Source organism: Musa acuminata, chromosome BXJ1-2, assembly GCF_036884655.1.
Source record: "Musa acuminata AAA Group cultivar baxijiao chromosome BXJ1-2, Cavendish_Baxijiao_AAA, whole genome shotgun sequence".
NCBI lineage: Eukaryota > Viridiplantae > Streptophyta > Magnoliopsida > Zingiberales > Musaceae > Musa > Musa acuminata.
Genome location: NC_088328.1, coordinates 29,542,392 through 29,569,033, shown reverse-complemented (window position 1 = coordinate 29,569,033; position 26,642 = coordinate 29,542,392). Strand labels below are relative to the sequence as shown.

The following is a 26,642-nucleotide window of genomic DNA, read 5'->3' as shown; positions in this document are numbered from 1 at the left end:
CCTACCTAATGCCAGCTCGTTAGTCTGGTTAACTTGCATTTACCAAGCTCAAATCCTTACTGTCCTCATATGATTAACATCACTTGGAGCAAGACCCTGATGGGCCAAGTCCTAAGCATGGGAATCGATGGTTTCTCCAACCAGTGCCTCTGCAAGGTGGAAATCAAGCCGTGGCTTTTCTCCAAGAGGAATGGTTCCAAGAGCGTGGAGGTGGAGAATAACAAGATACACGTATTCTAGGACCTCTCTGCTGCCAAGTTCGGACCAGGGCCTGAGCCACTCGAAGGTTTCTTTGTTGCTGTGATCTCTGATCTCAAGATGGTCCTCCTGCTTGGCGATCTAACCAAAGAAGCCTATCAGAGAACAAATGCAAGACCTCCTCCTTCAAATGCGGTGTTCATTGCCAGAAAGGAGCACATACATGGCAAGAAGGTCTATTCAATGAAAGCTCGATTCTGTGACAATGGGCACTCCCATGATGTTGCGATAGAGTTTGACACAGCAGGGCTGAATGAACCATGCCTTGAAATCCACGTCAATAAGAAAAGGGTAATGCAGATCAAGAGGCTCGCATGGAAATTTCGTGGAAATCAGATAATTTTGGTCGACGGACTTCCAGTAGAGGTTTTTTGGGATGTTTATAGTTGCCTTTTTGGGCCACCTATAGGGAATGCTGTCTTCATGTTTCAGACCTGCCTCTCGGGTGAGAAGATGTTACCTTTATCTGCACCACAGGCTCTTGGGGAATCTCAATCGCAAGACACGACTGGTTTTTCTTTGGGTAATTTGTTCTTGCCAATGTGAGTAAAAGCCCATTCACTTTGCTTTGTTTTGATAGATGATAAGATTCTGAAACATCAGTAGGCTGCTCTCTGTTTTTCTTTATTCTCTTTTAAGATAAACCTCTGATGTTGAATAATAAAGTTTAGTATGGAGGAATATAATTATCTTATATACATTGAAAATTATACGAAGACACCAATATTTCGATGTTGATATGAGTAGACGGCAATTTGTTTTGTAAATGGACCCCTCATTGAGTGTTTGCTAAGAATTCACTGCTATGTGGTTGTCTTTTACCATGTTTAACTTCTGCATTATATCAATCTTATGAAAAATCGAACAGTTATTTATCGTTCTTTAAATTAGGGTGATTTACCCATAAAACTCTTTTCTTTTTGATTTGTTATTTGGACGCATCCTTTTTTCAATAATTTACTTGGAGGGACTTTTTGTTTTTGTAAATGCTTTGAATCAGCTCACACTCTTGATGTCTTCTCTATCTTTGACCACATGTATCTCTTCCTCTCATCTGTTGATGTTGTTAGCCTCATTTGTCGCCTCCTCTTTCTTCCTCCGCTACTGTCTGTTTTCCTCGACAGATGACATCGACTTCTCTCTCAAGGATAACCCTCTCATCACCTCCGATTTTTAACAAATCAAACATCCTTACTGTCAAATATGGGTGTTCATACCCTTGGAATCTAGATTGCAGAAAATCTTCCCCTATTTGGAGGGGAATCTATCAAATTATTTAGCACATCAAACAGGGCCTAAGGAAAATGGTCAAATATGGTTAGTACATCAGGTTGTGGAGGATCCTTGGCTCTCCAACATTCTTCTAAACAAATGGCCAACTTTCATCCATTGTTCGGATGCTGCTAATCTCCTCTATGTCAAATATTTGATAGCTAACGAGAACTGAAACTTATAGATGCTGCATTATTTATTTCATCCATCTCTTGTGGGTATGATCATCATACGTATACACTTTGCTCTCGAGTCTCCCCACCCTTAAAGTTTGACGATCTTCAAAAATATTTATAGATTCTCGAGGGATAGGCAGATTCTTGAGGGATAGGCAGACTGACCAAGGAAAGAAGTAAAAAAGTTGAAAGACTATTTGGGGTCAAAAAGTTCTTAGAATCAAAATATTCCTTTGAAAACTTCCTATGGGCAGACTAACATGTTTGATTAGCTGATCAATGGATGGTTGAAAGAGGGGGAAGAGCAGGGAAACATGACTCTTCTATTATAGTCTCCGTTGTTACTTCCCTTTGGTTCATATGCAAGAACCAAAATGAAACCAAGCTCATCGATCCCACTTCTTTTCTATTTGATTCCAAGTCATGTCTTCCCTCATAATCAAACCCAACTGCCGGAGGACACTTCTTCTCCAACCCTTTTTGCAAACGAACAAGGAAATGACTCACGTTTTGCTATACACTGTGACAGTTCATTTGCAACTGTATGACCAATGTAGGCATCGAATGACAAATTGTGTTTGAAGACTCCAATGTCCACTGAGCAACCTGCTCTCTGCATGCTGAAATCAGGGCCATTCACGATAGGCTATGAAACGCCTCCCAGCTCAACTTGTTCCTTATCATGATTGCCTTGAAGCTATTCGTATCTGTAATAAAACTATGCCTGTTCCTTGATATCCGAGAAACATTTGTTTTCATATCTTTAATGTCTGTCAAGATTAGAGTTTTGTATTTTGAGCACGTAAACAAGCAACTAAACACTATTGCCCACAACCTTTACGAGTGTTATGCATTAATTAACAAGTTAATTATATATTATCTCATATAATTAGTTATCTTTAGCACATCAATTTCTATATTTTTAAAATTATATTAAGATTATTATTTATAAAAATAAAATATTTAATCTCACTTTTTCTGTCGATTCTAGTGATAGAAATACTGTATGTGCTCAATAATACCCTGAAATAAGACAGAATCATCACTTAGTGATAAATCCTGTGATATCTATCAATAGAGTCGATGAGGTGAGGAAAAATAAAGCTAAATATTTTACTTTCATAAGTATATAAATATTTAATATAAATTTAAAAATATAAAAATATAAAAATAAATTAATTATATATAAATATATAATTAGTCCTTAATTAATAGATAATCATTGTTTTTATATATATATAAAACAGACGTATACGAACAAAACCAACGCATGGTATAGGGAGGCGGTACGAACCGGTCGAATGGCCTACATGTGGTAAGCTTCTAATACATATAACGCCTTATAAAGTTTGGATTTGGGTTATCTCCAAACGTCTCCCCCTCTTCGGTCTCTTCCCGTTCTCAACTTTATCCCTTTCCCGCTCCCCTTCGGATGGCGCTCGCTCTCACCCGTTCCTTCGTCGCTCCGTCCCTCCCCAGCGGAGTTCGTTCCCCTCCCCCGCGCCACCGGACACGAGCACGAGGCCTTAGGTATTCCCGCAAGTCATCTCTCCGCCGTCGATTGCTCCCATCTCTCACAAGAACTTGCGTCTCGGCTACGATGGTCTCGTCTTCAGCTTCCCGTCCTCAATCGGAGCTTCCAGAAACCCTAGGCAAGCCTTCCGTTCTCACCTTCCAGCAGGCCATTCAGCGTCTTCAGGTTTGCAGCCACCCTCCTCTGAGATTCTCTCTTCTTGTCTAACGCTTGAATCTCGAAGATGTTAAGAGTACATATGTGTCTAATTGCGGTAATTGATCTTCCTAGAAGCAATGCATCAACAATTTGAATTCCGATACCAAGATGAGAGCGAGTCTTTTGCTGCCCATCGTCCCGTAATTCCATGTGACACCATACGGGTACAACGAGTCTTGTTAAGTTTTGGACTGTGTTATCTCTCACGTCTATCATGATCAAGCTTCCCTGTCTATCATCGTTCTTGTTACTTTTCTGTTTGCGATAGGCTAACAAGTGATACCCACTGAGGACTGCTACTGATTCCCAATCTTGTTGATTGGTCTGGTCCAATTCTATTGACAAGCTTATGTAGGCGTTACGTGGATGTTTTTGTTTGACCTACCATTAGTGTTTTCATCGACATCTTAGCCACTGCTAATGATTTGAAAATGTGACATTCCAGTTATGAGATTGTAAAATTCTACTTGGTCATCTCAAGTATAGGTAGCATTTAAACAATTATTAGGAATGTAGCATACAAATTTCTTTATAGGCCCTTAGTAGATCCTTTAGTACATCTTTTTGACAAATTATTTTTTTCAGAACAGGTATTGTAAACAACAGTCTTGGTCGTACTTCAATCGTTGTTACCCTGACAATGTATGCCATTGGTGTCAAGAGATGCTTTGGCGGTTGCCTAGGTGCTTAGGCAGGGCCAACACTCCCACTTCCCTCTTTCCTCCCTCTTCTTCTTCACTCCTCTCCTCTTATTCCCTCTACCCTCTTTGCTCTCTTTCTTGTCCACTCCTCTCTTTGTAGCCTGCAACTATTGTTGCTGCTCAACTATTGTCGCAAGAAAGGTCCCTTTTTAGGTTTTTGTTTATTGGTTCAAATATGAAAAAGTTAGAAGCTTTAAGAAGCCTTATGATGAAAAGATTTGTCATAGAAGCCCGAGGAATGAGCAAAACACATTAAATGATCGCCCTTGGTTGGTTTGATGGGTCCTATTGGGATCTGAGTTGGATTTAATCCACTCCAAAGCAGTGTACATTAGTCAGTACAAATAGAACACGTATACCTTCCACTTGGCCCTAGCAATGCACACTATTAAACAAAGGCTTGCATTGATAGCTGGTTTCATTTTTGCTGAATCAAATGGATGCTATTGCCCACAGGAGCGACATAGTAGCAATAGTGCTAGTGCTTGGCAGCAGATATGGTCATTCGTATTACTGCGAGAGCTTCATCTCCTATGTGTTGGAGCACCATTTTAAGCCCCGACCATATGTTTATGAACCCTTGTCAGGTATTGCTTATCTTATCAACATGTAGCATTGTGTCTACCAACAGCATTGTTTCTGAATCAAATGAGTGCTATTAAGGGCTACATAGTAATAATACCACTAGGGCTCAACAACAGACATGGTCATTCATGTCGAGGTTTGCAATCTCATATATTGGTTAGGGCTCAGAGTCTCAGACTACTGTATCAGTTTGTGCCAGTGTACCAAGTGTCAATATGTCGACATGTACAAATGTTCAAAAAAATACCAAAAAAATGGGAAAAAATAGAAACAAGAAATTGCACATATCGGCTATCGAGCCTGTCTATCACCCTGCATGGATGTTACTGTTCTTGTGCTAGATGGTACATGCCTTGTGCCGGGTGACACAAGTCTTACACTGGGCGTACCAGATGGGCCTTGTGCTGACCTTGTACCAGGTATACTGGTCAGCTTATCCTGGTTTGGTTCGCATACCAGTAGATTGTCAGAGTGTTACATACTGCCTGTACCATATCGTACTAAGCGATATTGCAAACCTTGATTCATATTACCACCAAAGCTTCCTCTCCTGTGTGGTGGAGCACTGCCTATACCAGCCCTTGTTGGTAGTGCTTATCTTATCAACATGTAGCATTGTGTCTACAAAGTACCGACATCATGTGATGTGAACATGATGTGATATCTAGGTTGTGGACATATGATGATGACATCCAACCACAAACAGTTCCTAAGGCAGATGCATTCATCCTGACATTAATAGGGGGACAATGAGGTTTGTATTATGCATGTGTTTTTGACTTTGATTGTTAAAATTTTCAAATCTTATTATCATATATTATCAAATTTGTATGTACAAGTTTCCAATATATGCCTTGATTGACAAGTGTGTGTATGCTATTTTTTATTTTTTTAACAGTTCTACTAATGTTTTTTTAATGATATGTTTAATAACATATCATAAAATGTATAAAATAAAAGGGCGGCAAATATGCATTAAAAGAGGGAAAAGGACAAGTTTGTTATTGAAACTGACTAGTGTAATTGTTACTGGCTCAAGTTCAACCACAATTAGTATGAATACTTGATTGGTATTTGAATCATTATCATGGAGATAATATTCTTTTTGTATCAGTACAAGTCGGTATGGTTACCATATAATTCTGACCACCATCTGGGTTTAGTAGCAGACCAGTATTTGAACCATTGCCATGCAAAACATAATTAACTTTTTCCTTTTTGTTTTTAGATATCACTTATCATTTCATATATTATGGACATAATTTTCTTCTTTTGGTTGTTAGGGATCAATTAGATTTTTTGGTTCAATGTTACATTGTTTACTGTGATTATTTATTTTCCTTTGGTGTACTGATAGATGCCAAAACTGTAGGACTACTGGGCTTCTGTTGGGTGTGCCATAATGCAATGCAGCAACACTGAGGTAACATTAGTTTTCTTTGTTCATCCTCAGGACAATACTTGCATTCACCTTTGCAAATGCTGTTGTTAGTGTTTATCTATATCTGCAACATTTCTGTTGGAAGTATATGCTTTACAGTTTAGTCAAAAGACTTAATACACTAGAATTTAAATAGTAAAAATTGTTGGTAGCTGCAGGAAGGCATACCTAGCAATGAGTTTTCTTGTTACATTGCCTGTTCTCTGATTATTTTCATATTTAAATTTTGGCAAATGAAGTATCCTTAATTTTTTTTAATACTCACACTAGTTCTGTCAAATTTACAATATCTTATTACTTTTTTTTGAATTGGTCTATCAGGTTGGAGCAGGCACAATGAATCCATTGACATTCTTGCGGGTACTAGGACCAGAACCATGGAATGTTGCGTAAGTACATTTTTGGTTTGCTATGGACCTATGGTTATGTTGTCATGATTCATATGTCTGCTTCATGCTTCTTTACATGGCAAAGTGAATCTTTTGAAAGATTTTAGTTCATTACCAAAAGTTGTAGTGTTAAAATCTATTTTAGACTGGTGCAACATTTCTTTTCGTAATAATTGTCCTAGATAGCTACTGGTTTACAAGATTTAGGAGTCAAATGCTCCTTTGAGAATATGCCATGGTGGTTAATTTGGGATGCAATTTCATCATGAATTATAAATAATATTCTTGATACCTAAGGGCATATTAGACAGTCTGTAAAGCATGGAACATGCATGTGACAAAAACATGATATGATACTGACACGCCATATAAACTCTAATAAAAGAAGGATATGACACAACATGGATATAGCAATTATATATGAAATTTTTTGCATATTATTATAATTTTATAAATTGTACATTTAAACAATCATCTACTTCATATATGCATAAATAAAAAGTTCATAAATATGATAACACGAGTATTATATATTAAGGAGTAAGTAAAGAGTCCAAACTATGTTCAAATTGCCAATATTTGCCATGTCTTGAAGACTTATATAAGTGTCCTATCAATATCTATATATGTCTATATATATCATCCCATTAACAAAAACATGTTAGATGGTATGGGCAATCAAATATGCTTAAATTTTCATAAATTATTTGGATTATGGAAGTCCATGGATATGATTTTGAGTGTTTGTGCGTCATAATGTTGGGTTGTATTAAATCAAGGTTTGTGATACTACCTGATATGGTTTGCCATGGTGATATTTATTGGTTTGATAGTCTAACGATTGACCAAAATTAATTGGGCAGTTCAAGCTTGGTATAAAGACATGAAGTTAGCATGATTTTGCCTAAATCATGCAATGCCCTTGTGACACTTACTTGCAAAGGGTCAGTTTGACCGAAACCTCATGTGGTCCCCTAAGGACCTACAAAGAGAAACAGTGTTAGTCAATGAGTGTAACTGGGGATTCGTACGAGCATGCACTTGAGGATATGCTCCAAGTAGCAAGGATTGCAATTTTGGATATTAGACTCATGTTAGTAGCCGGTTGGACTAGTCGGCCCTAACATGTATTTATGTATCAGTACCTGTACATTAGTATGTAACATGACACCAAAAGGGGGAGGAAGAGTAAAAAAAGAGGAAGAAAATGAGAAGAATAGGAAGAGGGGGTAGAGAAGAAGAGGAGGGGGTAGGAGGTGATGGTGGAGGAGGTAGTGGTAGAGGAGGATGAGGAGAAGGTGAAGGATGAGCAGGAGAGGAGTTCTACTGGCAGGCAACAGGCAGTGGACGATGTGCAACATAGGTCACCAGAGAGAGGCACGTGAGAAGGGGTGTGGTGGGGTAGGGTAAAGGATTTTTATTTATGGTTAAAAAAGCTGAAATGGGTTTGCTGAACGATTAGCCCACTACTGTTTGTGGACCATCTGAAATTGGATGGTCTATGTACCAGTTTATGCCCGGATTGGTAGGTCCTGGCTGGTATATGCCAGTTTAGGTGAAATTGCATTCCTTTCCAAGAACCTTCTTTGAATGATTGTTAGGTTTCTGGACTCAACCTCCCTTTTTACCAAGCAGCTTGCAGTTTGCACCACTATGTTTCCACTATCTCTACAAATCATGCTGATTTTGATTCATTCATCAACGCAAGAATCATTTAGAGAGGATTAGCATAGGAATCAGATAGGCTAGTCAATTCTAAATATCTTTCTCATTCTTTTGTGCTTCTATGTCGGGATCCAAAGTCTTGCACACTAGAGATGCTGTGTAGTGTTTCCATCTTGCTATATGTCTTTTTAAGCAGAATAAATATCACAGATGGTCACCATGTGAAAGTTGTAACAGGTTTGTTTTAGTTATTTTATTCAACTGTTGAAATAACATAACAAGACTTGTTCCCTTGCTCCACTGGCACATTAAATTCTGTCAAACATTCATATGTATCCTACTATACTTGCTTTTCTGAAAAATGCCTCTTTATTTATGCATGATAAGATTTGTTCTCATGTTCTTCAAGCATATTAGAACAAGTTTCTTAAAATGATTGACATAAAAGATTTGTCAAAGGTATGCGGAACCCAGTGTGCGACCAGATGATAGCCGTTATGGGGACAATCCTAATAGGCTTCAATGCCACACTCAATTTCAGGTTAGAGCTTGGTTTGTTATTTTCCTACAAATGTTGCTTAAGAGTAATTTAACTTTTTAAGAAAGTTTATGTTATCAACTCCACAACTTGGTTCTTTTAACTTTTGTTCATTTGAGAACTTCAGGTTATCTTAAAACCTGATCCTGGAAATTCACAAGATCTCTTCATTGGTAGCCTTTCAGCATTAGGTAAGATATTTTGCATTAGCTAAGCTGATCATTTTGCTCAAGATATTCCTGTTCATTTCTGTATGAGCCTATAAGCCATGAGGTTTAAAATCATCATTGATCAATGAATGACTAAGATTTTTCTTTCTTTGAATTGGTGCAAGAGAAATATGAATTGATTGGTAAAAGGCTTATGTGGGAAGTTTGTTTGACGTATGTGTTGAGATGATAAAGTGCCACTTGATTGATACTCCTTTTGGTTGGAATTGCAAGTATCTGCATCTTTTATAGTGTTTGGCTGCTTAGTACTTTTTATATGGAACTGTACGTTTGTGAACTAATAACTGTGATTATCATGTTTATGTACTTATTTAGTGGTTCTATATTGTTAGAGGAAGCCACTTCTTTGGCATCATGGCTAGCTAAATCAGATGCCAAACGAGTCTAAGTTCCTGCAAGGCTGCAACAATAAAGATGGTTTTGGTGGTTGTTTCCTCTGTCAAAGGTGGGATATTCATAGAATCATGACAGTGTCAGTGTGCCACCATCAACCATTGAAGCGCTTGACAGGATAAAATTCAATATTCTGAAGATTTTAGAATTTTTGGTCTTCTGAGCCTCTAGTAGATCATAATAGCAAATCCATATCACTTTTTTCACTTAGGAGGGATGCAAATGTTCCTACAAAAAATAGCTAGCAGTGGGACTCTTATGTTACATACCTTCATTGCAATTTACATTAGAACAAAATATGATTGACATCCACTGTAAACAAACAAGAGATCAAGTTGCATCTAAATTCATATTACTTCACTAACATCTCAACAAATTGAATACTTTCATCGAGGGGTCAACCACTTGAAGATTTTGACCTGAGTGGATAGATGAACATTTAGTGAACTTGTCCTCTCAAAATTTTTTTTGAACTAAACCTAAGCATTGTTGCAGCAAATATAGACGAGAATATTTAGAGGTTCTGTAATACAAAAGAAAGATGAAGAAATAATACATGGGCATATCATTTACTGTTCATTTTTGGCCATAGACCACTCCAAAGAGACCAGTTACTAGACTATTCCTCTACTTTGCCAAAAGATGCAAAGTGCTCTTTTTTTCTTGTAAATGGTTCAAATTCTTTTATCGATATGAATGATCTATATAAAATCAATAAATTATCAACTATTATTTTGAAAACCATTTTGTTACTAACGTAGTGGTAGAGACTAGAGAGTACCATGTTTTGCATGGACCTTAAACAAGACAAATTGAGTGCAATGTGGCAGTTTGAGAGAATATTATCACAACTTAGAAATCCAAAGTAGAGTTAAGTTATCCAATCAAAGTTTAGTAGCTTATTTTTGCATCTCAAGGAGGAACTCATTAGCAATTTAATTAATTGATAATGAATGGGATTGACATTGGTTGTTGATAATTGTATTTTCAGTAAGCAGCTACTCTTAGAGTAAGAAACATATTTGAGCATAAGTTGCGCCCAAGACCTACAATATCTATTTCATGAAAAGGATGAAACCAAGATTATAAAAGTAGCTCAGAGGGGTAGAAAGGAAAAGAAATAAAAATATGGAACAGGAATGCAAGAGTGGAGGGAAGGGTTTAAGATTAGAATGTGGATTCTCACAGAAAACATGAAATATTTTGTATCTTGTTACACCATGACCACCAAGATACCATCCACTTGATGATGGAAAACTGATATGTAGCACGCCTTCGTTATTCAACATGACAGTAATGATTTCAGATATTCTGTAATCTGTACTAATAGCAGCAGTTTTTGATGGCTGACTTATTTGTTAAATAAGTTATGTGCCATTTTATTTTGATGGCAGGAAAGGAACCTCATTAACAAAACAGACCTTGCACTTTAAAGGAACAGATAGCTGCTATTTCTTTTCTGTTCTTTTCTTGTTTGTACAAGTTATTTTTTTTACTTTTAGTTTAAAAGTATGCTTTCTCTTCATTTTAGGAATCAACGTGAATGAACATGACATTCGTTTTGTGGAGGACAATTGGGAAAGCCCGGTAAAGCCTTAAACCTCAATTGGTGAACGTTTCTAATTTTAGTTTCTTTCTTGTGGAGTGTTTTATAAAGTAGCCTTAAGCAATGAATATTTGATTGGGCTTCAAAGATTGTGTTGAAAATCTTCCTAAGAGCTTTTTATCAGATGCATTACTGGTATTCTCTTTGTTTTTTTATTGAATATCTCACAGGTTCTTGGAGCATGGGGATTAGGCTGGGAAATATGGATGGATGGTATGGAAATTACTCAGTTCACGTACTTTCAGCAGGTATTTTGGTCTCTGTATACAGAAAGTTCTATGTTCACAAATCTTTTTGGTATCATCATCACAACTTGTTCTCTTCAAATTTGGCCATGTGCTTTTAGGATTTAGGAAATCTCAAATCCTTTCAATCTTAGTTCTTACTCTTGTATGTTTTTTTTTGTAAAATATGGTCATAGTAGCTCCTGCTGAGGGTGAGACTTGGTACCATTGATACCAATTAAACTGGTTTGCATTGATCGGAATTTACTGGTTGGACCAGAAAATGACCGTTTGTGCTGTCCTGTCTGAAAAAGGGTTATTGGTAACCCTACCGATATGGGAAGTATGCAGAATCTGATTTAACACCTACCAAATTGACTTACTACCCAGTCTTAATGATTAAAATCGGGACATCGAGCGATAAGCCTATCCCTCTCCCCTCTCTTTCTTTCTCCCGATATGTCTCCCTCCCCTCCTCGCCATCTCGTGATTGTCCCTCCACCACCTTGCCACCTTACCACTGCTGTCCCGTTGCTTCATCGGGTTGCCACTTCCTCCATGCCACTATCTGTAGGGGTAAAGCTGGAGCTTGGATGTATTGACTTTTCCCATACCTTGCATTGCTGGGAGCCTCATGTATTCGTTCACCCTTTTATGTTTGTAGTGGCTTCCATCATTTGTGTTATTGTCATTTATCACTGTCTAAATATATTTTTTATATATGGAAGTGTCCATATTATTGATTTTGTTATGAACTTTATCCTGCAATTCTTTCTCTTTCATTTGTAATATTAAGTTTTGGACCTTAAAATAACTCTGTAGCTCTCAAGCTTTCAAGAGATACAGCATGCTGATGACAATTGATATTAATAAAATTATCTTTCAGGCTGGAAGCCTTCCACTTTTGCCCATTTCTGTGGAAATAACTTATGGTCTTGAAAGAATCCTTATGTTACTTCAGGTAAAGATTTGTGGATCATGAAAATATTACATCATTTTTTTCTCTTATAAAGCACTTTTGAAATAAGCATGTTTGACAGGGGGTCAATCATTTCAAGAAGATCCAGTATTCAGATGGAATTACATATGGAGAACTATTTTTGGAAAATGAGTATATTGCTTATATCTAATTACTTCTCCAACATATTTGTTTCTTATCTTTGCTTATATGATATTTTCTCAGTAGTCCTACACAAGATTATATTTCGCAATATTGTCAGTTTTTTGATAGGATACAAAGCTTCCAATTGAGAACTTTTTGTTATCCTTAAAGGATTCGTTAGATCTGATTCTTGTAGCTTTTTAGATTTACATCCACATGAACTGAAACTAGATATACAACTTAAATATTACTCTTGCAAGACATAACACTAAAAGTGAGAGCACTAGTGAAACATGAGCTGACTCTTGGACAAAGGACAGTAGATGTTTAATTTTTGCAACAATGATTTCCTTGGAGTCTCCTTAGTCACCACTACTCACTCCGAAAGAAACTACCAGATGCCTGTACTTTACAATGTCCAATCAATGGGTCCATGTATTTTTGAGGGCTTGAGCACATTTAGATGCATTTGATGTCCCTTTGAGGTAATGCATTCATAGGATTCAGAAAATTAAGGAACTTTTGTTTGGAACACTTTAGTTTAGCATCAATTTCACAAATGTCTTTCAAACTGGAAGGATATAGAATGAAGAGGTTGAACTCATACTTGAAGGGAGCATGAGACCAATCGATTAGTAATAAGCTGGAGAAATACTGACTCGTGAATTACACATGTTGGCTGCACTAACCTGTACTAACATGACTGGAGAAATCAATTGACGAAAGCAATCAAGCTACACGAATGGCATGCTCAAAGTTACAAGGAGTGATCATGGTATATTGGTGGTCAAAGTACAACATAGCTCGTACATGTATGGAAGCATATGAAGCTTCATATGAAATTCAATTAACATATTCAAATTTATATATAATTATCTATAAATAAAGAAATGTACAATTGAATCTAAATTATTAATAGATATTTATAGTCCAAACCTAAAATTTACTGGATTATGTTATATAATATTATAATCATTTCAGATCCAGTGATAGTTGTAGCTAAATGTATGTTTATACAATCCCTTGATGCATTTGTACATCTGGGTGTATTTCAAGAAGCTGAGGGTTTAATCCTTATAGTTCGTCTGCTGCTTGTGTGTTGTGTGCTTTTCGCCCTTGTGGCTGTAATTCCACCTCCCCCAAGGTTGGGGTCAGCTTGTGCCCAGGTGGCACTGGTAGAAACGGAAATGTTTATTTGTGTTGCAAAATTTGCTATAGCAATTGATGAACGGATATAAAAAACATTAGTTTTGTAATCTATTCCAAACATATAATGTTAACTGGATAAGAATTTTGTTTCAGAGATTACAAACTACTTAATGTACGTGATCCTGAGTACTATATCAATCTGCAAGGTAATAAAACAAAGAATGACATTATAATGTCTCATTGGATATATTTTCTTAATAAGATATCAGTTGTTTCTTGTAAGGTTCTGAATATCGTACTGTACCGATGTACCGATCAACTGTCGATATGGTACATACCAAGCTGTATTAAGCATACTGACACTATACACTAAGGTGTACTGATGTACCACCATACCAATTCTCTATCGGACTGGTATGTACCACCCATACCGAGCGGTACGATACGGTATTGCAAACCATGGTTTCTTGCATGATCATGTTGTAGAGTTGATATTTATGTTTTTAGTATGATACAGTTTTTTGTTGTCACAATCATGCTTTAGAAGAACAGATTGTATTTTAAATTTCAATTGATCAGGATTACTAAATAAAAATGTCAAAGTTTATTCAGTCTTTGTTTTATAGTTAGTAACATTCTAGTGGTGATTATTTATTACTCTCCTTTGTATTTGTTTGGAAGTTGACTATTGAAATGTTCTATAGCCAAGTCTGTATTCTTGTAATCAACCTTTAATTCATGTTCAATGTTGATGAATTAGTTACAAAGATTACTTTATATTCGAAATTGGTATGCAATTTCGAATGGTACCGCCCGGTATGGGTGGTATGTATTGGTCCGACGGCATACGGGTACGCAGACCGTCCACTACCGGACGGAACGTGCTACAGTGCTATAGTGTTATATTGTAGCAGTGCTACAGTAAAAAAGGAAGAAATATATAAAACCGCTTGGTACGCCCTGGTGTACTGCTCGGTACATGGTACCGTACCATACCGAACCAACCTCGAAACATCGGTACGGTATTGCATACCTTGTTTTATAATGCTTATCTTGCCTTTTATGGGCTAATGGATGACAAAATAATTGCACGGTATTGCATACCTTGTTTTATAATGCTTATCTTGCCTTTTATGGGCTAATGGATGACAAAATAATTGCTTGATCAATCATAATATACTGTTGTAATGTCAACTGAAATGTACATGACATGCACTATCATGATAATAGTGTTGGGTTTTCTGATTTAGGAAGGAAATGAGTGCATATTATTTGGAGCATGCCAATATTGATCATATTCAACAGTGCTTTGAGAATTTTGAGGAAGAAGCTCAATCCTTGCTGGCCCTTGAACTTCCAATTCCAGCGTATGTCTAAGAATTTTATTTCAATTCTAGCGTACATTAACTGTTCAAGTTTTGTTAAATATAACTTTTGGTTGACAATCTCTTAGGTATGATCAGCTTTTGAAGGCTTCTCATGCTTTTAATATTTTAGATTCTAGAGGCTTTGTTGGTGTGACTGAACGTGCTAGATATTTTGGTCGCATGCGTAGGTGAGACTATTTGCTCTTGTATAGAACTGATGTATGTTTAAAGTTATGTATAATAGATATTGTGGAAGTAGAGGGTTGTACTTTCAGTGATATGGTTTCTTTTGCCTGATTCTGCAATAAAGGATTAAATAGTATTATTGACTTCTGTGCTTATTATCTTAAATTCTGCAGTCTTGCTCGGCAATGTGCTCAACTTTGGGTGAAGACACGAGAAACTCTTGGGCATCCATTAGGAATTTCTTTGGAAGGAAACCATCTTATGTTCCAAAAGTTTCCAAATCCAGGATCGAAGAAGGTTCCTTTATTTTTATTCTATTTTATTCTTTGGTTCAGGATTATCGCTAAAGCATTACTGATTTTTTGAAGATGGGCCATGTATCATGACTTGAAAACTTCTTAGCCATCTATCATGATCTAATATATCTTAGAGTAGATATGACATGATATAGTGACAGTGATTTAAAAAGCACTAGGCGCCAAAAGGCGCTAAGGTCTAAAAACGCCCGAGGCGCTAGGCACTCGCCCGAGCGAAGCGAGGCGCTAAAATATGTAATATAATTAATAAATATAATTATTTAAAATTTTAAATAAAAATATGCTATTAAATTAAGAAAATTAACAGTATTAAAATTAAAATAATATATTATTAATCTAATAAATATAAATACTATTATTAGTATACTGTTAACAGTATATAGAAGGAGAAGAAGGAAGAGGAGTGTAAAGGGGTGCTGACTGAGAAAAGAGGAAGCTGTAGCGGCAACGGGAGCGACGACAATGGCAGCAACAGCGAACAGTGGCAGTGGCGAGCAGTCAGAATGGCGAGCGGCGACAGCGGCAGCGATAGTGGCGAGCAGCGGGAGCGGGAGCAGTAACGAGCAGGGTTAGGGTTGGGCAGCGACATCTGATATCGGTTTTAGTTTGTTCGATTGAACCAACTAACCACCGGAGACTGAACCATACCTAAAATCCTAGTTCGGTCGCCTGGTTTAACCCAGGCGCTCGCCCGAAGCGCCCAGTGCCTGGGCTCGGGCGAGCGCCCAAGTGGCGCTTGGAAGTGAAGCGAGGCGCTCGGGCCTCGTCTCGCCTCGCTCGAGCGCCTAGGCGAGTGCCCGAGCGCCTTTTTAAATCACTGTATAGTGATGCATACATGCCATATCTTAAATAAATGAACACTTTATGGCAAGGTTCATCGTGTTGACCTGTATTGCCCGATATGAGCCGTACGTATGGGACCGGTACGTGGACCACCTTCTATTGAGCGATATCATTACATGACCTCATATCGGGCGATACAGGGTCTATACCAGGCGGTAACAGTTGAAATCCGACTATTACTGACTTATATCGATTGATAACGGTCAGATTTCGATTGTTACTAATCAAGGGCCGAGATTGCCCTATTTCAAACGGTCAAATTAATCGTTTGAACCATAGGAAAGGGTTTTTAAGTCCTTTCCTCCCCTCTCTTTCAACTTATTTTACTCTCACGAACTCTTTCTCACTCACATCTCTTTCTCATTCTTATATTTTCACTCCCTTAAACTCAACATAGCCATGATTTGTGGATTGGATCAAATTTGGAAGGATTAAGAAGAAGAATACTTTTATCAAGAGACATCCAACCGTCACAGTCGTCCGTCCAGTGTACAAAGGCAAAGACAAAGGGAAAGGCAATAGCATCAACTGCATTGTTGGAAAGAATCGAGTCGGGTGAAGTGACACCTTCATAATCGCATTCAATAACCCGTTCGGTCCAGAAACATGGCAGCGACGTGGACAGCAGTGCCTCGATCGATGATGGTGGCGATGCCAAGGAGTCGATGGTCCCGTGTACACAATTTGAGGGTGGTGCATGGGCTGAGGAGTAGTATTTTACACATGCACCCCAAGATTCTGATCATGGAGCTTAATGAGGTATTGGTCAAGTTTATACATGGAAGGGGAAGGTAGTGGATGATTTTGAGTAGATGTGATAGAGCCTACACGACGTAGACACAGAGCGAAGGTCATCGTATTCATAGCCGTCGTATTATGGAAAATCTTACGACCAGCAGCAGTACGGTGATTGATTTTACGAAACGGAGTAGCAGATCGGTAGCGAAAGTCGAAGTTCTGACATTCTCCATGCTCCGCACTAATACATGCCACATTCATCCTTACCTCATGAGCCGCCTCGGACGGATGTGGTTTACACTTCACAACGATCAGACTATGACTATTACCACATTGATGCACTAATGATATATGATGTATCAGTATACTATATCGTGAGATCAATTTCAGGATTGAGTCTGACAAACATATCAAATTGATATGCAGATACATATGATCGAGGATCCTAATCTACCACTCGTGGAGTCTTATTGTTCTTTTTGGTGGTAGAACCAGGTATCTCCTTCGATTAATTACTTGATTCATTTGAATCTTAAAGTTTAAGTTGTTTAAAAAATAATCTAATAATTCAAATCATTTCCTTGTAAATAATTCAATATTAATGGAAGGACAATTCAGAACGTATCACCTCAAAGCTCGAAAAAGAAATGTGTCACTATTATTTCCCAATTTAGATTATTTTTGTTAAAATTATACTAAATTTATATTTATTTCCAACTTAATAACCCTAATCTATTTTTTTTTTAAAGTATTTTTTGAGCTATTTTTTATGATTTCGGGTATATTGTCGGTACACTCCAATGTACTGACAGACGATACGCTGGTATGCCTCGGTACGTATTGTATTGATGACTTGTCGGTACACCGGTATAGACCGGTAAGGCAAACCTTGCCTTATGGTATGGATATAGAAATAAAAGTATTTTAAATATGGAATGTTAAACAATGAGAAGGATGATTTTTTAAGTGCTACAATATATAGTTACAAATTGTTATGAATAAAGAGTGACTCACCAACATCTTTGATCTATTTGTCATGACTTAAACTATTTTGGCACATAATTCTTCAAGTATATAGAGAAGATAATAACTTGTGAATTGGTTCAATGTTCTGTCTCGATTGGTACATACCACATGGTACATACCATTTTGATGCCCTTGTCGGGTTGGTGGCATGGACCACAGCACCTGGCTCCCCACACCGTAAATACTCAAATCTTAGAAATATTAATTTCTTGGGATCCAGTTAATTCCGCTGCGAAAACCTCTGGGTCCATCCAATCTGCCCTTGTACTCTTTGTATCGGGGATCTGCAAAGGGGAACATGGGGAAAAATGTAAACAAAAAAAGGAAGAAGATGAAGAGAAAGGAAAAGAATCCTTGTTTGCTTGATTTTGAGTCATTTCTGCATTTTTTTGTTTTATTCTCTTTTTTACCTAATCTTTTCCGTCATGTTGTTATATAGACTTAATAGTTTCTGTTGTTTAAATTGAACTCCTGCACTAAGTATTCAATTTACATTCCATCTTTGATAATGATTTTCTCTTTTCCCTTGTTTTTTATCTTGTGTTTCTATACTAGCAGGTGATGGAGCAGCCTGGAGCATTTGTTCTTGAAATTGGCACTGAAGAGATGCCCCCACATGATGTAAATGAAGCAAGTAATCAAGTACTGCTCCTTCCTTTTAAACAAAGTAGCCTTTAGTTGGGTAATACTTTTCTCATAGTTCAACTAGTGAACTTGATGCATCTTGATGCAGTGAGTGTTGACTGCAGTGTTAGGTTTTGTTTCAGATGTCAGTATGATTATGTTGGTGGATACTTAGGGCTTCATCCTAATTTACTTCATGTCCTGGTTGCTAGATATGCAGTTGACTTTTTCAAAATGAAAAAAAATGATTTCTCTAATTGTGTAACTTTTTCACACTTGTTGCAGCTCAAAAATCTTACCGTAGAGTTGCTGGAAAAACGAAGACTGAGTCACGGTAAAGTTTCAGCATATGGTACACCACGACGACTAGTGGTAACAACTCTCATCTGTAGTGTCCTAGAATTTGGTGAATCTTGAGTAGTGGAATTTATTTTTGATACTTATAATTTGAAGTGCAATTGAATTTTCTAATGCCTATAAATATGATAAATTCTGTTTCCAACATTGCTCCTGTTTGATGTCCTAATATAGTAGCCTATGTGAGTATAGTTTCTTGTATTTGAGCCTTGTATCTCTGTGAACTTGTTCTAACTGAATCTACTGGTCTGTGCATTATCGAATGATCAAACATAAAAACAACTATTAACAAATAGTCCATCTTCAGTCGACACTTGTACCAAGCCTTTTGGTCCAATATTCCCTGTTTTCTTATGGATGAATGCATCGGGTAATATCAAAAGTGTCGCAAAAAAAAAAAAGAAAGAAAAAGGGAAAAACAAAAGTGTTTCTTGTAGTTCAAGAGGACAAGCCTTGGTATCATGAGAAGGTTGCTCATTTTCACTTTGATGATCAGGTTCCAGTTATTGAAATTGTCTTTTTGCTTGTAGGGTAAGGCATATATTGATTCTCTCTAGACCTATTATTTGCTAGACCAGACCCCATATATGCTAGAGCCTCTTGTATATTTTTGATGCTTCTAGTTTCAAATTGATGTAGTAATAATTGTTTATAAATTTAACAAATTTAAACATTGCTGCATTAGACTTCATATTTGTTATGATGTGGCCATTATTGCTTTTCTTGTTGTAGTAGTAATTAATCCCACAAAGGAAATGGCTTGGGATTTGTGTCAATGAATCTAAATTCTTTCCTCAAATCAGTGATTTAAAAAGGCGCTCGGGTGACGCGAGGCCAGAGCGCCTCGCTTCATTTCCAGGCGGCGCGCTTCAAAGAGGCGCCGCCTGGGCGCTCGCCCGAGCCTAGGCGCCGGGCGCTTCGGGCAAGTGCCTGGGTTAAACCAGGCGACCGAACCAGCGTTTAAGGTCTGGTTCGGTCTCCGGTGCTTTATTTGGTTCAATCGAACCAACTAAAGCACCGATATTAGCGTGACTTCCCCAACCCTAACCCTGCTCGCCGTTCACGCTACTGTCGCCGCTGCTCGTTGCCGCTGTTGTCGCCGCTCTCGTTGCCGCTGCCGCTGCCGCTCACCGCTGCCGCTGCCGCTGCTACTGTCGCCACTGTCTCCGCTCGCCTCTCCCGCTGCTCGTTGCTACCGGTGCCACTGTCGTCGCTTGCCGCTCCCGCTGTCGCTGCTGTTGCTCGCTGTTGCCGCTGCCACTGTCGTTGCTTGCAGCTGCCGCTCCCGCTCTTCTCATTCAACACCCTCGGTCTTCCGACTCTTCCCTTACACTCTTCTCCTCTTTCGATAGTATACTGTTAATAGTATACAATATACTGTTAACAGTATACAATATACTATTAACTGTATACTAGTAATAGTATTTGTATTTATTAGATTAATTTAATAGCATATTTTATTTAAAAAATTTAAAAAATTATATTTATTAATTATATTATATATTTTTATATTTTAGCGCCTCACTTCGCTCGGACGAGCACCTTGGCGAGCACCTAGCGCCTCGGGCGTTTTTGGACCTTGGCGCCTAGTGCTTTTTAAATCACTGCTTCAAATTACTTTCTTCGAAAAAGTTGAATAAAATTTTTGATACCCCATGGTTACTAAGGGGTCTTTTGTTAAGTTTAGGTGGTAGCATTGATAGACTTGTTTAATGTGTTGATACTCAATCATTGTGATGATTGTGGATGGAAGGTCATAACCACCAAGGTTTGTTGTGCCACAGTATACCACCCGATACAAGCGGTAAGTACAAGTCCTACAAGGACCAGTATGCGGATCACCCGATATCGGGTAGTTTATGTTAAATGGCAGTATATTGCTCGATACAAGGTTTGTACCAGCCAAAACGGTCGAAATCCGATCGTTACCAACCTATACCGATCGATAACGGTCGAATTTCGACTGATACCGATCAAGGGCTAGGATTGATTTGATTTAAACGGTCCATCTGACCGTTTGATCCAGTAGAAAGGGTTTTTACGCCCTCATTCTCTCCTCTTTCACTCTCTTTAACTCATCTATTCAATCACTTTCTCACTCATATTTTTCTCATTATCTCATCTGTACTCTCTTAAACTCTACAAAGCTGTTCCTCAAAGTCTGAAAAAGATATGTGCCATTATTTTTTCCTAATTTAAATTTTTTTTGCTAAAATTATACTAAAATTATATTTATTTTCAATTTAAAAACCCTAATATAACTTTTTTATTTTTTTTAAATTTCTGGAGCTTTTTTTTGCTCTTTTTTTTATGTCGCCGGTATGCCCCATTGTACCAACACATGGTACATTGGCACAGAGTGGCATGTATTGTGCTGTTGGCCGATTGGCACACCGGTTTGAACCGGTGAGGCGAACCTTAATAACCACATGCTTGTCACATGTCTTTGTTCTCCATGATCTGGTGCTCAAGTGAGCCATGGATGTTGACGGTTAGGTAATGACGTTGTTGCTCTTGTGCTAATTGTTGATGGGATACTGGATGCCTGCCTGTCAAACATTTCTTTTTCTTCTGAACTTCCATTTTGGCCACCAGCTCAACTTTGAACACAAAGGAATCTCTTTTGTAGCCACAATAGAAACCTGCTTCAACAGAAAAATTGCTCCCTTTTTCACAGAACAACAGCAGTAAACCCTTTGCTTTCTTGCTCTTCATCCATTTCAATCCCTGGATTGTTTTGGTGTTATCATCTTTGTTGCTAGACCAAAATAATATTTGCTTTTTTGTTAGAATACAACAATAGAATGTAAATTTCACTTTCCACTCCTGCTCTTCCTGGGCATCGTACTCTGGTCCTTTTAAACAAGAACCCTTGGCATGTGACCACCTACGGTTTGCACTTTTTGTAAACTATGACTCAAGACTTAATGTCATTTGACTAATTTTAATTTATCTATGTGAATAAAAGGGCATTTGTGTAATCTACATGGTGCCAAGTGCATCTAAATATTTAGATAGGGAAGTACATCTGCAAGGTGCTAATTCATGCACACATGGATTGCTGTGGACCCACTAAATCTGTGTTTGCTGCCTCTACATCACAAGTCACATCTACATGGATGACAAAGACATAATGTGGATATCTTCATCTACATGGTGCCACACTAGCTTTAACACATAAAGTGACCCAGGACAATATCAGTTGAGTCCTAGGTAAGTCGTAGATAGGTTTAGTTTAATCTGGTCTAACATGAGTTTTTCTGGGATAGTCAGTTATCTTTAATGATAATTTGAGAAGTTATCTAGTTTGATTAGAATTCAACATGTTGATTAAGATGTATTAATTTACTGTACTTTTTATCAAGTCAGTTGAGTTAGTTTCGTGAAGTTTCGTGTCTAGTTATGTTTAAGTCCTGCCGGTTTCCAAGTTCACTTGCTATAGTTCAAGTTTGGTTCTATTTGTTGGGAAAGTATGCAAGTCAAAAATGTCATTAACAGTTGATAACATTCTTTGTCTTCGCGTTCGGTTGATGAGGTTTGGGGTTTAATGCACGGTGTACTGTTTGGGTGAAAGCAGTAGCTGATAGCTGCTTTTTTAGTTGCTGTGGCATGATACTGAAGAGAGTTCTGGACTCCTTCCTCCTCACCAAGAAAGGTGGTTGTTTCTGTAGTGGCGACTCTCGAAGAATGCATCTGAAGTCAATACTAGGATTTTCCCTGATTAATTAGTTGTTTAAGAACTGAGAAAGGTCAAATAAAATTGAATATTATGCTTTATGGATCATATCAACCTAGACACTGAAAACAATGAGAATAAGCTTTTATCTGGGCCTTAGATTTTGATGTTATAAAACTGTGCTATTATTTTCTTAGCTTTTCAATTGGTTTTTCTGAACCTAATAACTTATTAGGGTAGCAATGATCTGCCAGACATGTTGTGCTAATAAATAAAAGTTTCAATATTCCAAGAAGCATCTGTGCTCTCCCTGTTCTCTCTGCTAGACCTTTACCCTACTTAAGTAGTTATTCTTAACCTGATGAAGTTTGGATTGAGTAAACATATGGATTTGATGCTTATGATTTGAGGATTATACCAAAAGGTTCTATAATATTGAATTCTTAATGGTGTTCTACATGTGAAACCAGGATGATATACTAACAACAGAAAGGCATTTTTTGTTTTTTTTATCCTGGTCATGTATTTTACTATCCTAAAAATGGTTTTATTAACTGCTTGACTTAATTTGTTGTTACTATCTCTGATGGCTCATTTAATTAACAACAAAATCAGACTTGCTCATGTATGAACAAATGGAAGTTTCAAGATCCCCATGATACATTCCTACTTGCAACTGTTTGCAAACCGTTTCCAGATATGTTTTACAAATCCTGATAGTTCAAAATAGTGATCTTATAATTATGTTGGATCTTATATATATGGTTGTATAAAAAAAGTTATATGCAAATAGTGATCAATAGATGGGACCATATATTTTTAAAAGCTATTTTAATCTCGGCCCTTAACTTAAATCCTGAAAACGATACCATCAATCATGTATATTTGTTAATTATTACTTATTACTTTAAATTCTGATAGCCTTTTGAGGTACCAAAGCAATCAAGAAGATGACATTTTGATGGTTCAATTTGCAATTTTGCAGTACACTGGAAGTATTTATCATAATTATTCTCATTGATCATTGTCACTGATTGAATGCCATCATTTTATAACTAATAAACTTTTGGGCCAATTCACAGATTTTTGTTGAGAGCCTCAGTCATAAGCAAGCAGAAAATGAGGTTGAAGTTCGAGGTCCTCCTGCAGCAAAGGCATTTGATTCTGAAGGAAATCCTACTAAGGTTCATTGGTTGCTTCAGTTCCTAATGAAACTTCTGATGTAGTATGCTTCTATATATGAAGGATATTGTCTCTACCAACAGACTTCATATCACGTATTGAAATATATGCATACCTTTAGTTTGACATAAAGCTGTGTCTTTTTTTCTTAACTTTTATGGTGGCAAGAAGAAGGTTATTCCCTCTCTCGTTTTCATTCCATTATTGATCCTAAATGCATGGCATATGTTCTTTCATGTTTCAACTTTCAACTACTTATCTTCTGATATAATGATCACTTTATTTGCTGTTTTTTGTCTAACATCATGTTGCACACATACATATGTAAAAGGTGATGGATATCTGAACTTCAAAATATCAAAGAATCAGCTGTTTAAGTATTAGAGGTTGTATGATGTGTCCTTGTTACATCAGCATAATTTAACTGTCAGATTTTTGTGAGAAGTAATTAAAATAACATAATAGTCCAATTCTTCATAGAATAGTTTTGAATGTTAAAGCTAAAGCTAAAGCTAGCCTTGGTTTTTGTTGTTCAACACTCTTTAGCTAAAAGCTTATCCATGTTCTTTTTTGTTGGTATAAAACATCAATATATGCTGTCAGGCTGCTGAGGGATTCTGCCGTAAGAACTGTGTAGCTATTGGCTGTCTATACAAGAAATTTGAAGGTTAGTACTATTCTTCTCTGTGTCGTGCATTCACCTTTGGTGCTTCATAATCTAAATTTTCCATCAAAGACACTTTTATCTAGAGGCCATCCTAGTGCCAAAGATAATGATCTTCTCCCCAAAGTATAACAACAATTTTCAGCCATAGCAAAATCATGTTTTCCACCAGAAACATTGACTTTCCTATTGTGTAAGCGATATTGCAGATTGTGCTTTGCTCGCATCATGCTTCAAATGAAAAATGGTGTTTTTACTCCATTTGCTTTTTTCTTAACTGGATGCTGTCAGTCATACAACCAAGTGGTGCTACTTCTGTATTGGAAGTAGAATTTTCTGCTTTGCTGTTCTTTTTAATTATTTCTGAACCATTTCCCTTTGTTGATAACTGTGAGCTTTTGGCTGTCTGGGAAGAGAAATTATAATATTTATGTATGTCTGCAGGTCATGAAAATTGTCTTCTTGACGTTCCTTAAATGCTTTGTGATGCTGAATGTGCTTGTCGATATATAGAAATCATCTACAAACTGAGACATACTCCTCTTCTGATTCGACATGTTACGTAATATGTAGGGCTGAATCTATCGTGCAATATGTTTGTGTGATGTTGGCTTTTAGTATGGTTATGGAATCGATGATCCATATTTGATGTTAGTCGAGGTCTTGTTTAGCCAATTTGAGTCTACAGTTGAGTTATGGCAAGTCTAGGTTTGTTATATTTATTGGATTACTTCTAGAGAGTTCTTAAGAAATTAGGATTTTTCTGAAGTTGGAGGGTCTCTTTACATGGAATTACATGGTTTTCCAAAAATAAAAAAGAAATGTTTCTATCCCCATTTTTCCACGTCTAAAAGTTCAATTTGAAATTTAGAAACATTTATTAGGTCTACAAATAGAGCCATAGCGCTGGTTGTAACTAGTCCTTTTTTGATCTGAAATTTGAGATTAAGTATTAGTTTTGGTGTTTTTGAACTCTCTTTCGACATTCGAGTTCTTTGCATGATAAATACTCTATCTGCTACTACTTTTTTACTATAATCCTTAGTTTCCAATGTGTTTTACCATCATGGCTAATCTAAAGCCTAGTATTGTTATAATTCTCCCTCTTTGTAGGACATACTTCTTTGGAGAAGTAGTGCCTCTGGCAGAACAAGATAGGGAGAAGAGCTAACTGAAGTAGTCTATCACTGTTCTGTTATTGATATAATAATACAAGTCTCAACCAGGGTTTGCTGTACCGACCCATAACGGTACGTACCGGTCTGACATGGGACTGGTACGCGGACCATCCTCTACTGAGTGGTACCATAACTTGACCTTGTATCGGGCGATATGAGGTCTGTACCGGGCGGTAACAGTTGAAATCCGATCGTTACCCACCTGTACCAGTTGGTAATGGTCGAATTTCGATCGTTACCGATGAAGGGATGAGATCGTTTGAACTAAAAACCCTTTCCTCCCCCCTCTTTCAACTTATATTACTTTCTGAATCTCTTCAACTCTCTAAAACTCATTCTCACTCATATCTCTCTCTCATTTTTACATTTTCATTCTCCTAAACTCAACAAAGTTACGATTTGTGGATTGGATCAAATTTGGGAGGATTAAGAGGAAGATTTCCTTCGGTTAGAATGTGGCAGAAGGAGCCGGACAACATCGAGTCAGACTGCTCGAGAAACTAGAGACACCCAATCGTCACGGTCGTCCACCCAGTTTGCAAAGGCAAAGAAGAAGGCAATAACATCAGTTGTACCGTTGGAAAGAATCGAGTCGGGCGACGAAACACCTTCTCAATCACATTTAACAACCCGCTCAGTCCAGAGACATGACAGTGACGTGGGCAACAATACCTCAACCAATAATGGCGGCGACGTTAGGGAGTCGATGATCTTGTCTACATAATTTGAGGGTGGTGCATAGGCCAAGGAGCTGTATTTTATACATGCCATGGTGTTGGTCCATTTCAGTCTAGTTGGTCATCCACTATTAGGTAAATCAGTTTGTTAAAATTCTGTCTATCCTTTCTTAGTTCCCTGCTGGCTTCATACTTTGTTCAGTATTGTCTGTAGTTAAGGGAAACTTATTACGAAATCATATGCCCATGGTTAATGTATGGTGAGGTGGAATGCTTAGATCGGTTGGAAATTACAACAATCGGGTTTTCTTTATGCAATTAACCTTTATGTCCAAATTGGGTGATG

At 37.4% G+C, this 26,642-nt stretch overlaps 1 protein-coding gene and 1 pseudogene across 5 annotated transcripts in view; both read left to right on the top strand.

Annotated features, from left to right (window-relative positions):
* The first annotated feature begins 47 nt into the window (after nucleotides 1-47).
* LOC135608368 (uncharacterized) lies at nucleotides 48-968 on the top strand (annotated as a pseudogene).
* Nucleotides 969-3,079: 2,111 nt separating this feature from the next.
* LOC135608352 (glycine--tRNA ligase, chloroplastic/mitochondrial 2-like) overlaps nucleotides 3,080-26,642 on the top strand; it is a 53,856-nt gene continuing 30,293 nt past the window's right edge. For 3 of the 5 annotated variants that reach the window (XR_010485496.1, XR_010485497.1, XM_065101151.1), the window contains exons 1-16: nucleotides 3,080-3,405; nucleotides 6,097-6,147; nucleotides 6,487-6,554; nucleotides 8,679-8,760; nucleotides 8,885-8,948; nucleotides 10,912-10,967; nucleotides 11,157-11,234; nucleotides 12,097-12,171; nucleotides 12,251-12,321; nucleotides 14,712-14,828; nucleotides 14,915-15,016; nucleotides 15,188-15,311; nucleotides 18,497-18,580; nucleotides 18,848-18,934; nucleotides 23,678-23,779; nucleotides 24,381-24,444. Coding sequence is in view for 3 of the 5 variants with exons in the window: in XM_065101151.1 (XP_064957223.1) it covers nucleotides 3,139-3,405; nucleotides 6,097-6,147; nucleotides 6,487-6,554; nucleotides 8,679-8,760; nucleotides 8,885-8,948; nucleotides 10,912-10,967; nucleotides 11,157-11,234; nucleotides 12,097-12,171; nucleotides 12,251-12,321; nucleotides 14,712-14,828; nucleotides 14,915-15,016; nucleotides 15,188-15,311; nucleotides 18,497-18,580; nucleotides 18,848-18,934; nucleotides 23,678-23,779; nucleotides 24,381-24,444 (1,492 nt within the window). In the remaining 2 variants the exon portion in view is untranslated. Of the gene's footprint in view, nucleotides 3,406-6,081; nucleotides 6,148-6,486; nucleotides 6,555-8,678; nucleotides 8,761-8,884; nucleotides 8,949-10,911; nucleotides 10,968-11,156; nucleotides 11,235-12,096; nucleotides 12,172-12,250; nucleotides 12,322-14,711; nucleotides 14,829-14,914; nucleotides 15,017-15,187; nucleotides 15,312-18,496; nucleotides 18,581-18,847; nucleotides 18,935-23,677; nucleotides 23,780-24,380; nucleotides 24,445-26,642 lie in introns of all 5 variants that reach the window. The other 2 variants (XM_065101170.1, XM_065101163.1) reach the window with 2 other exon arrangements.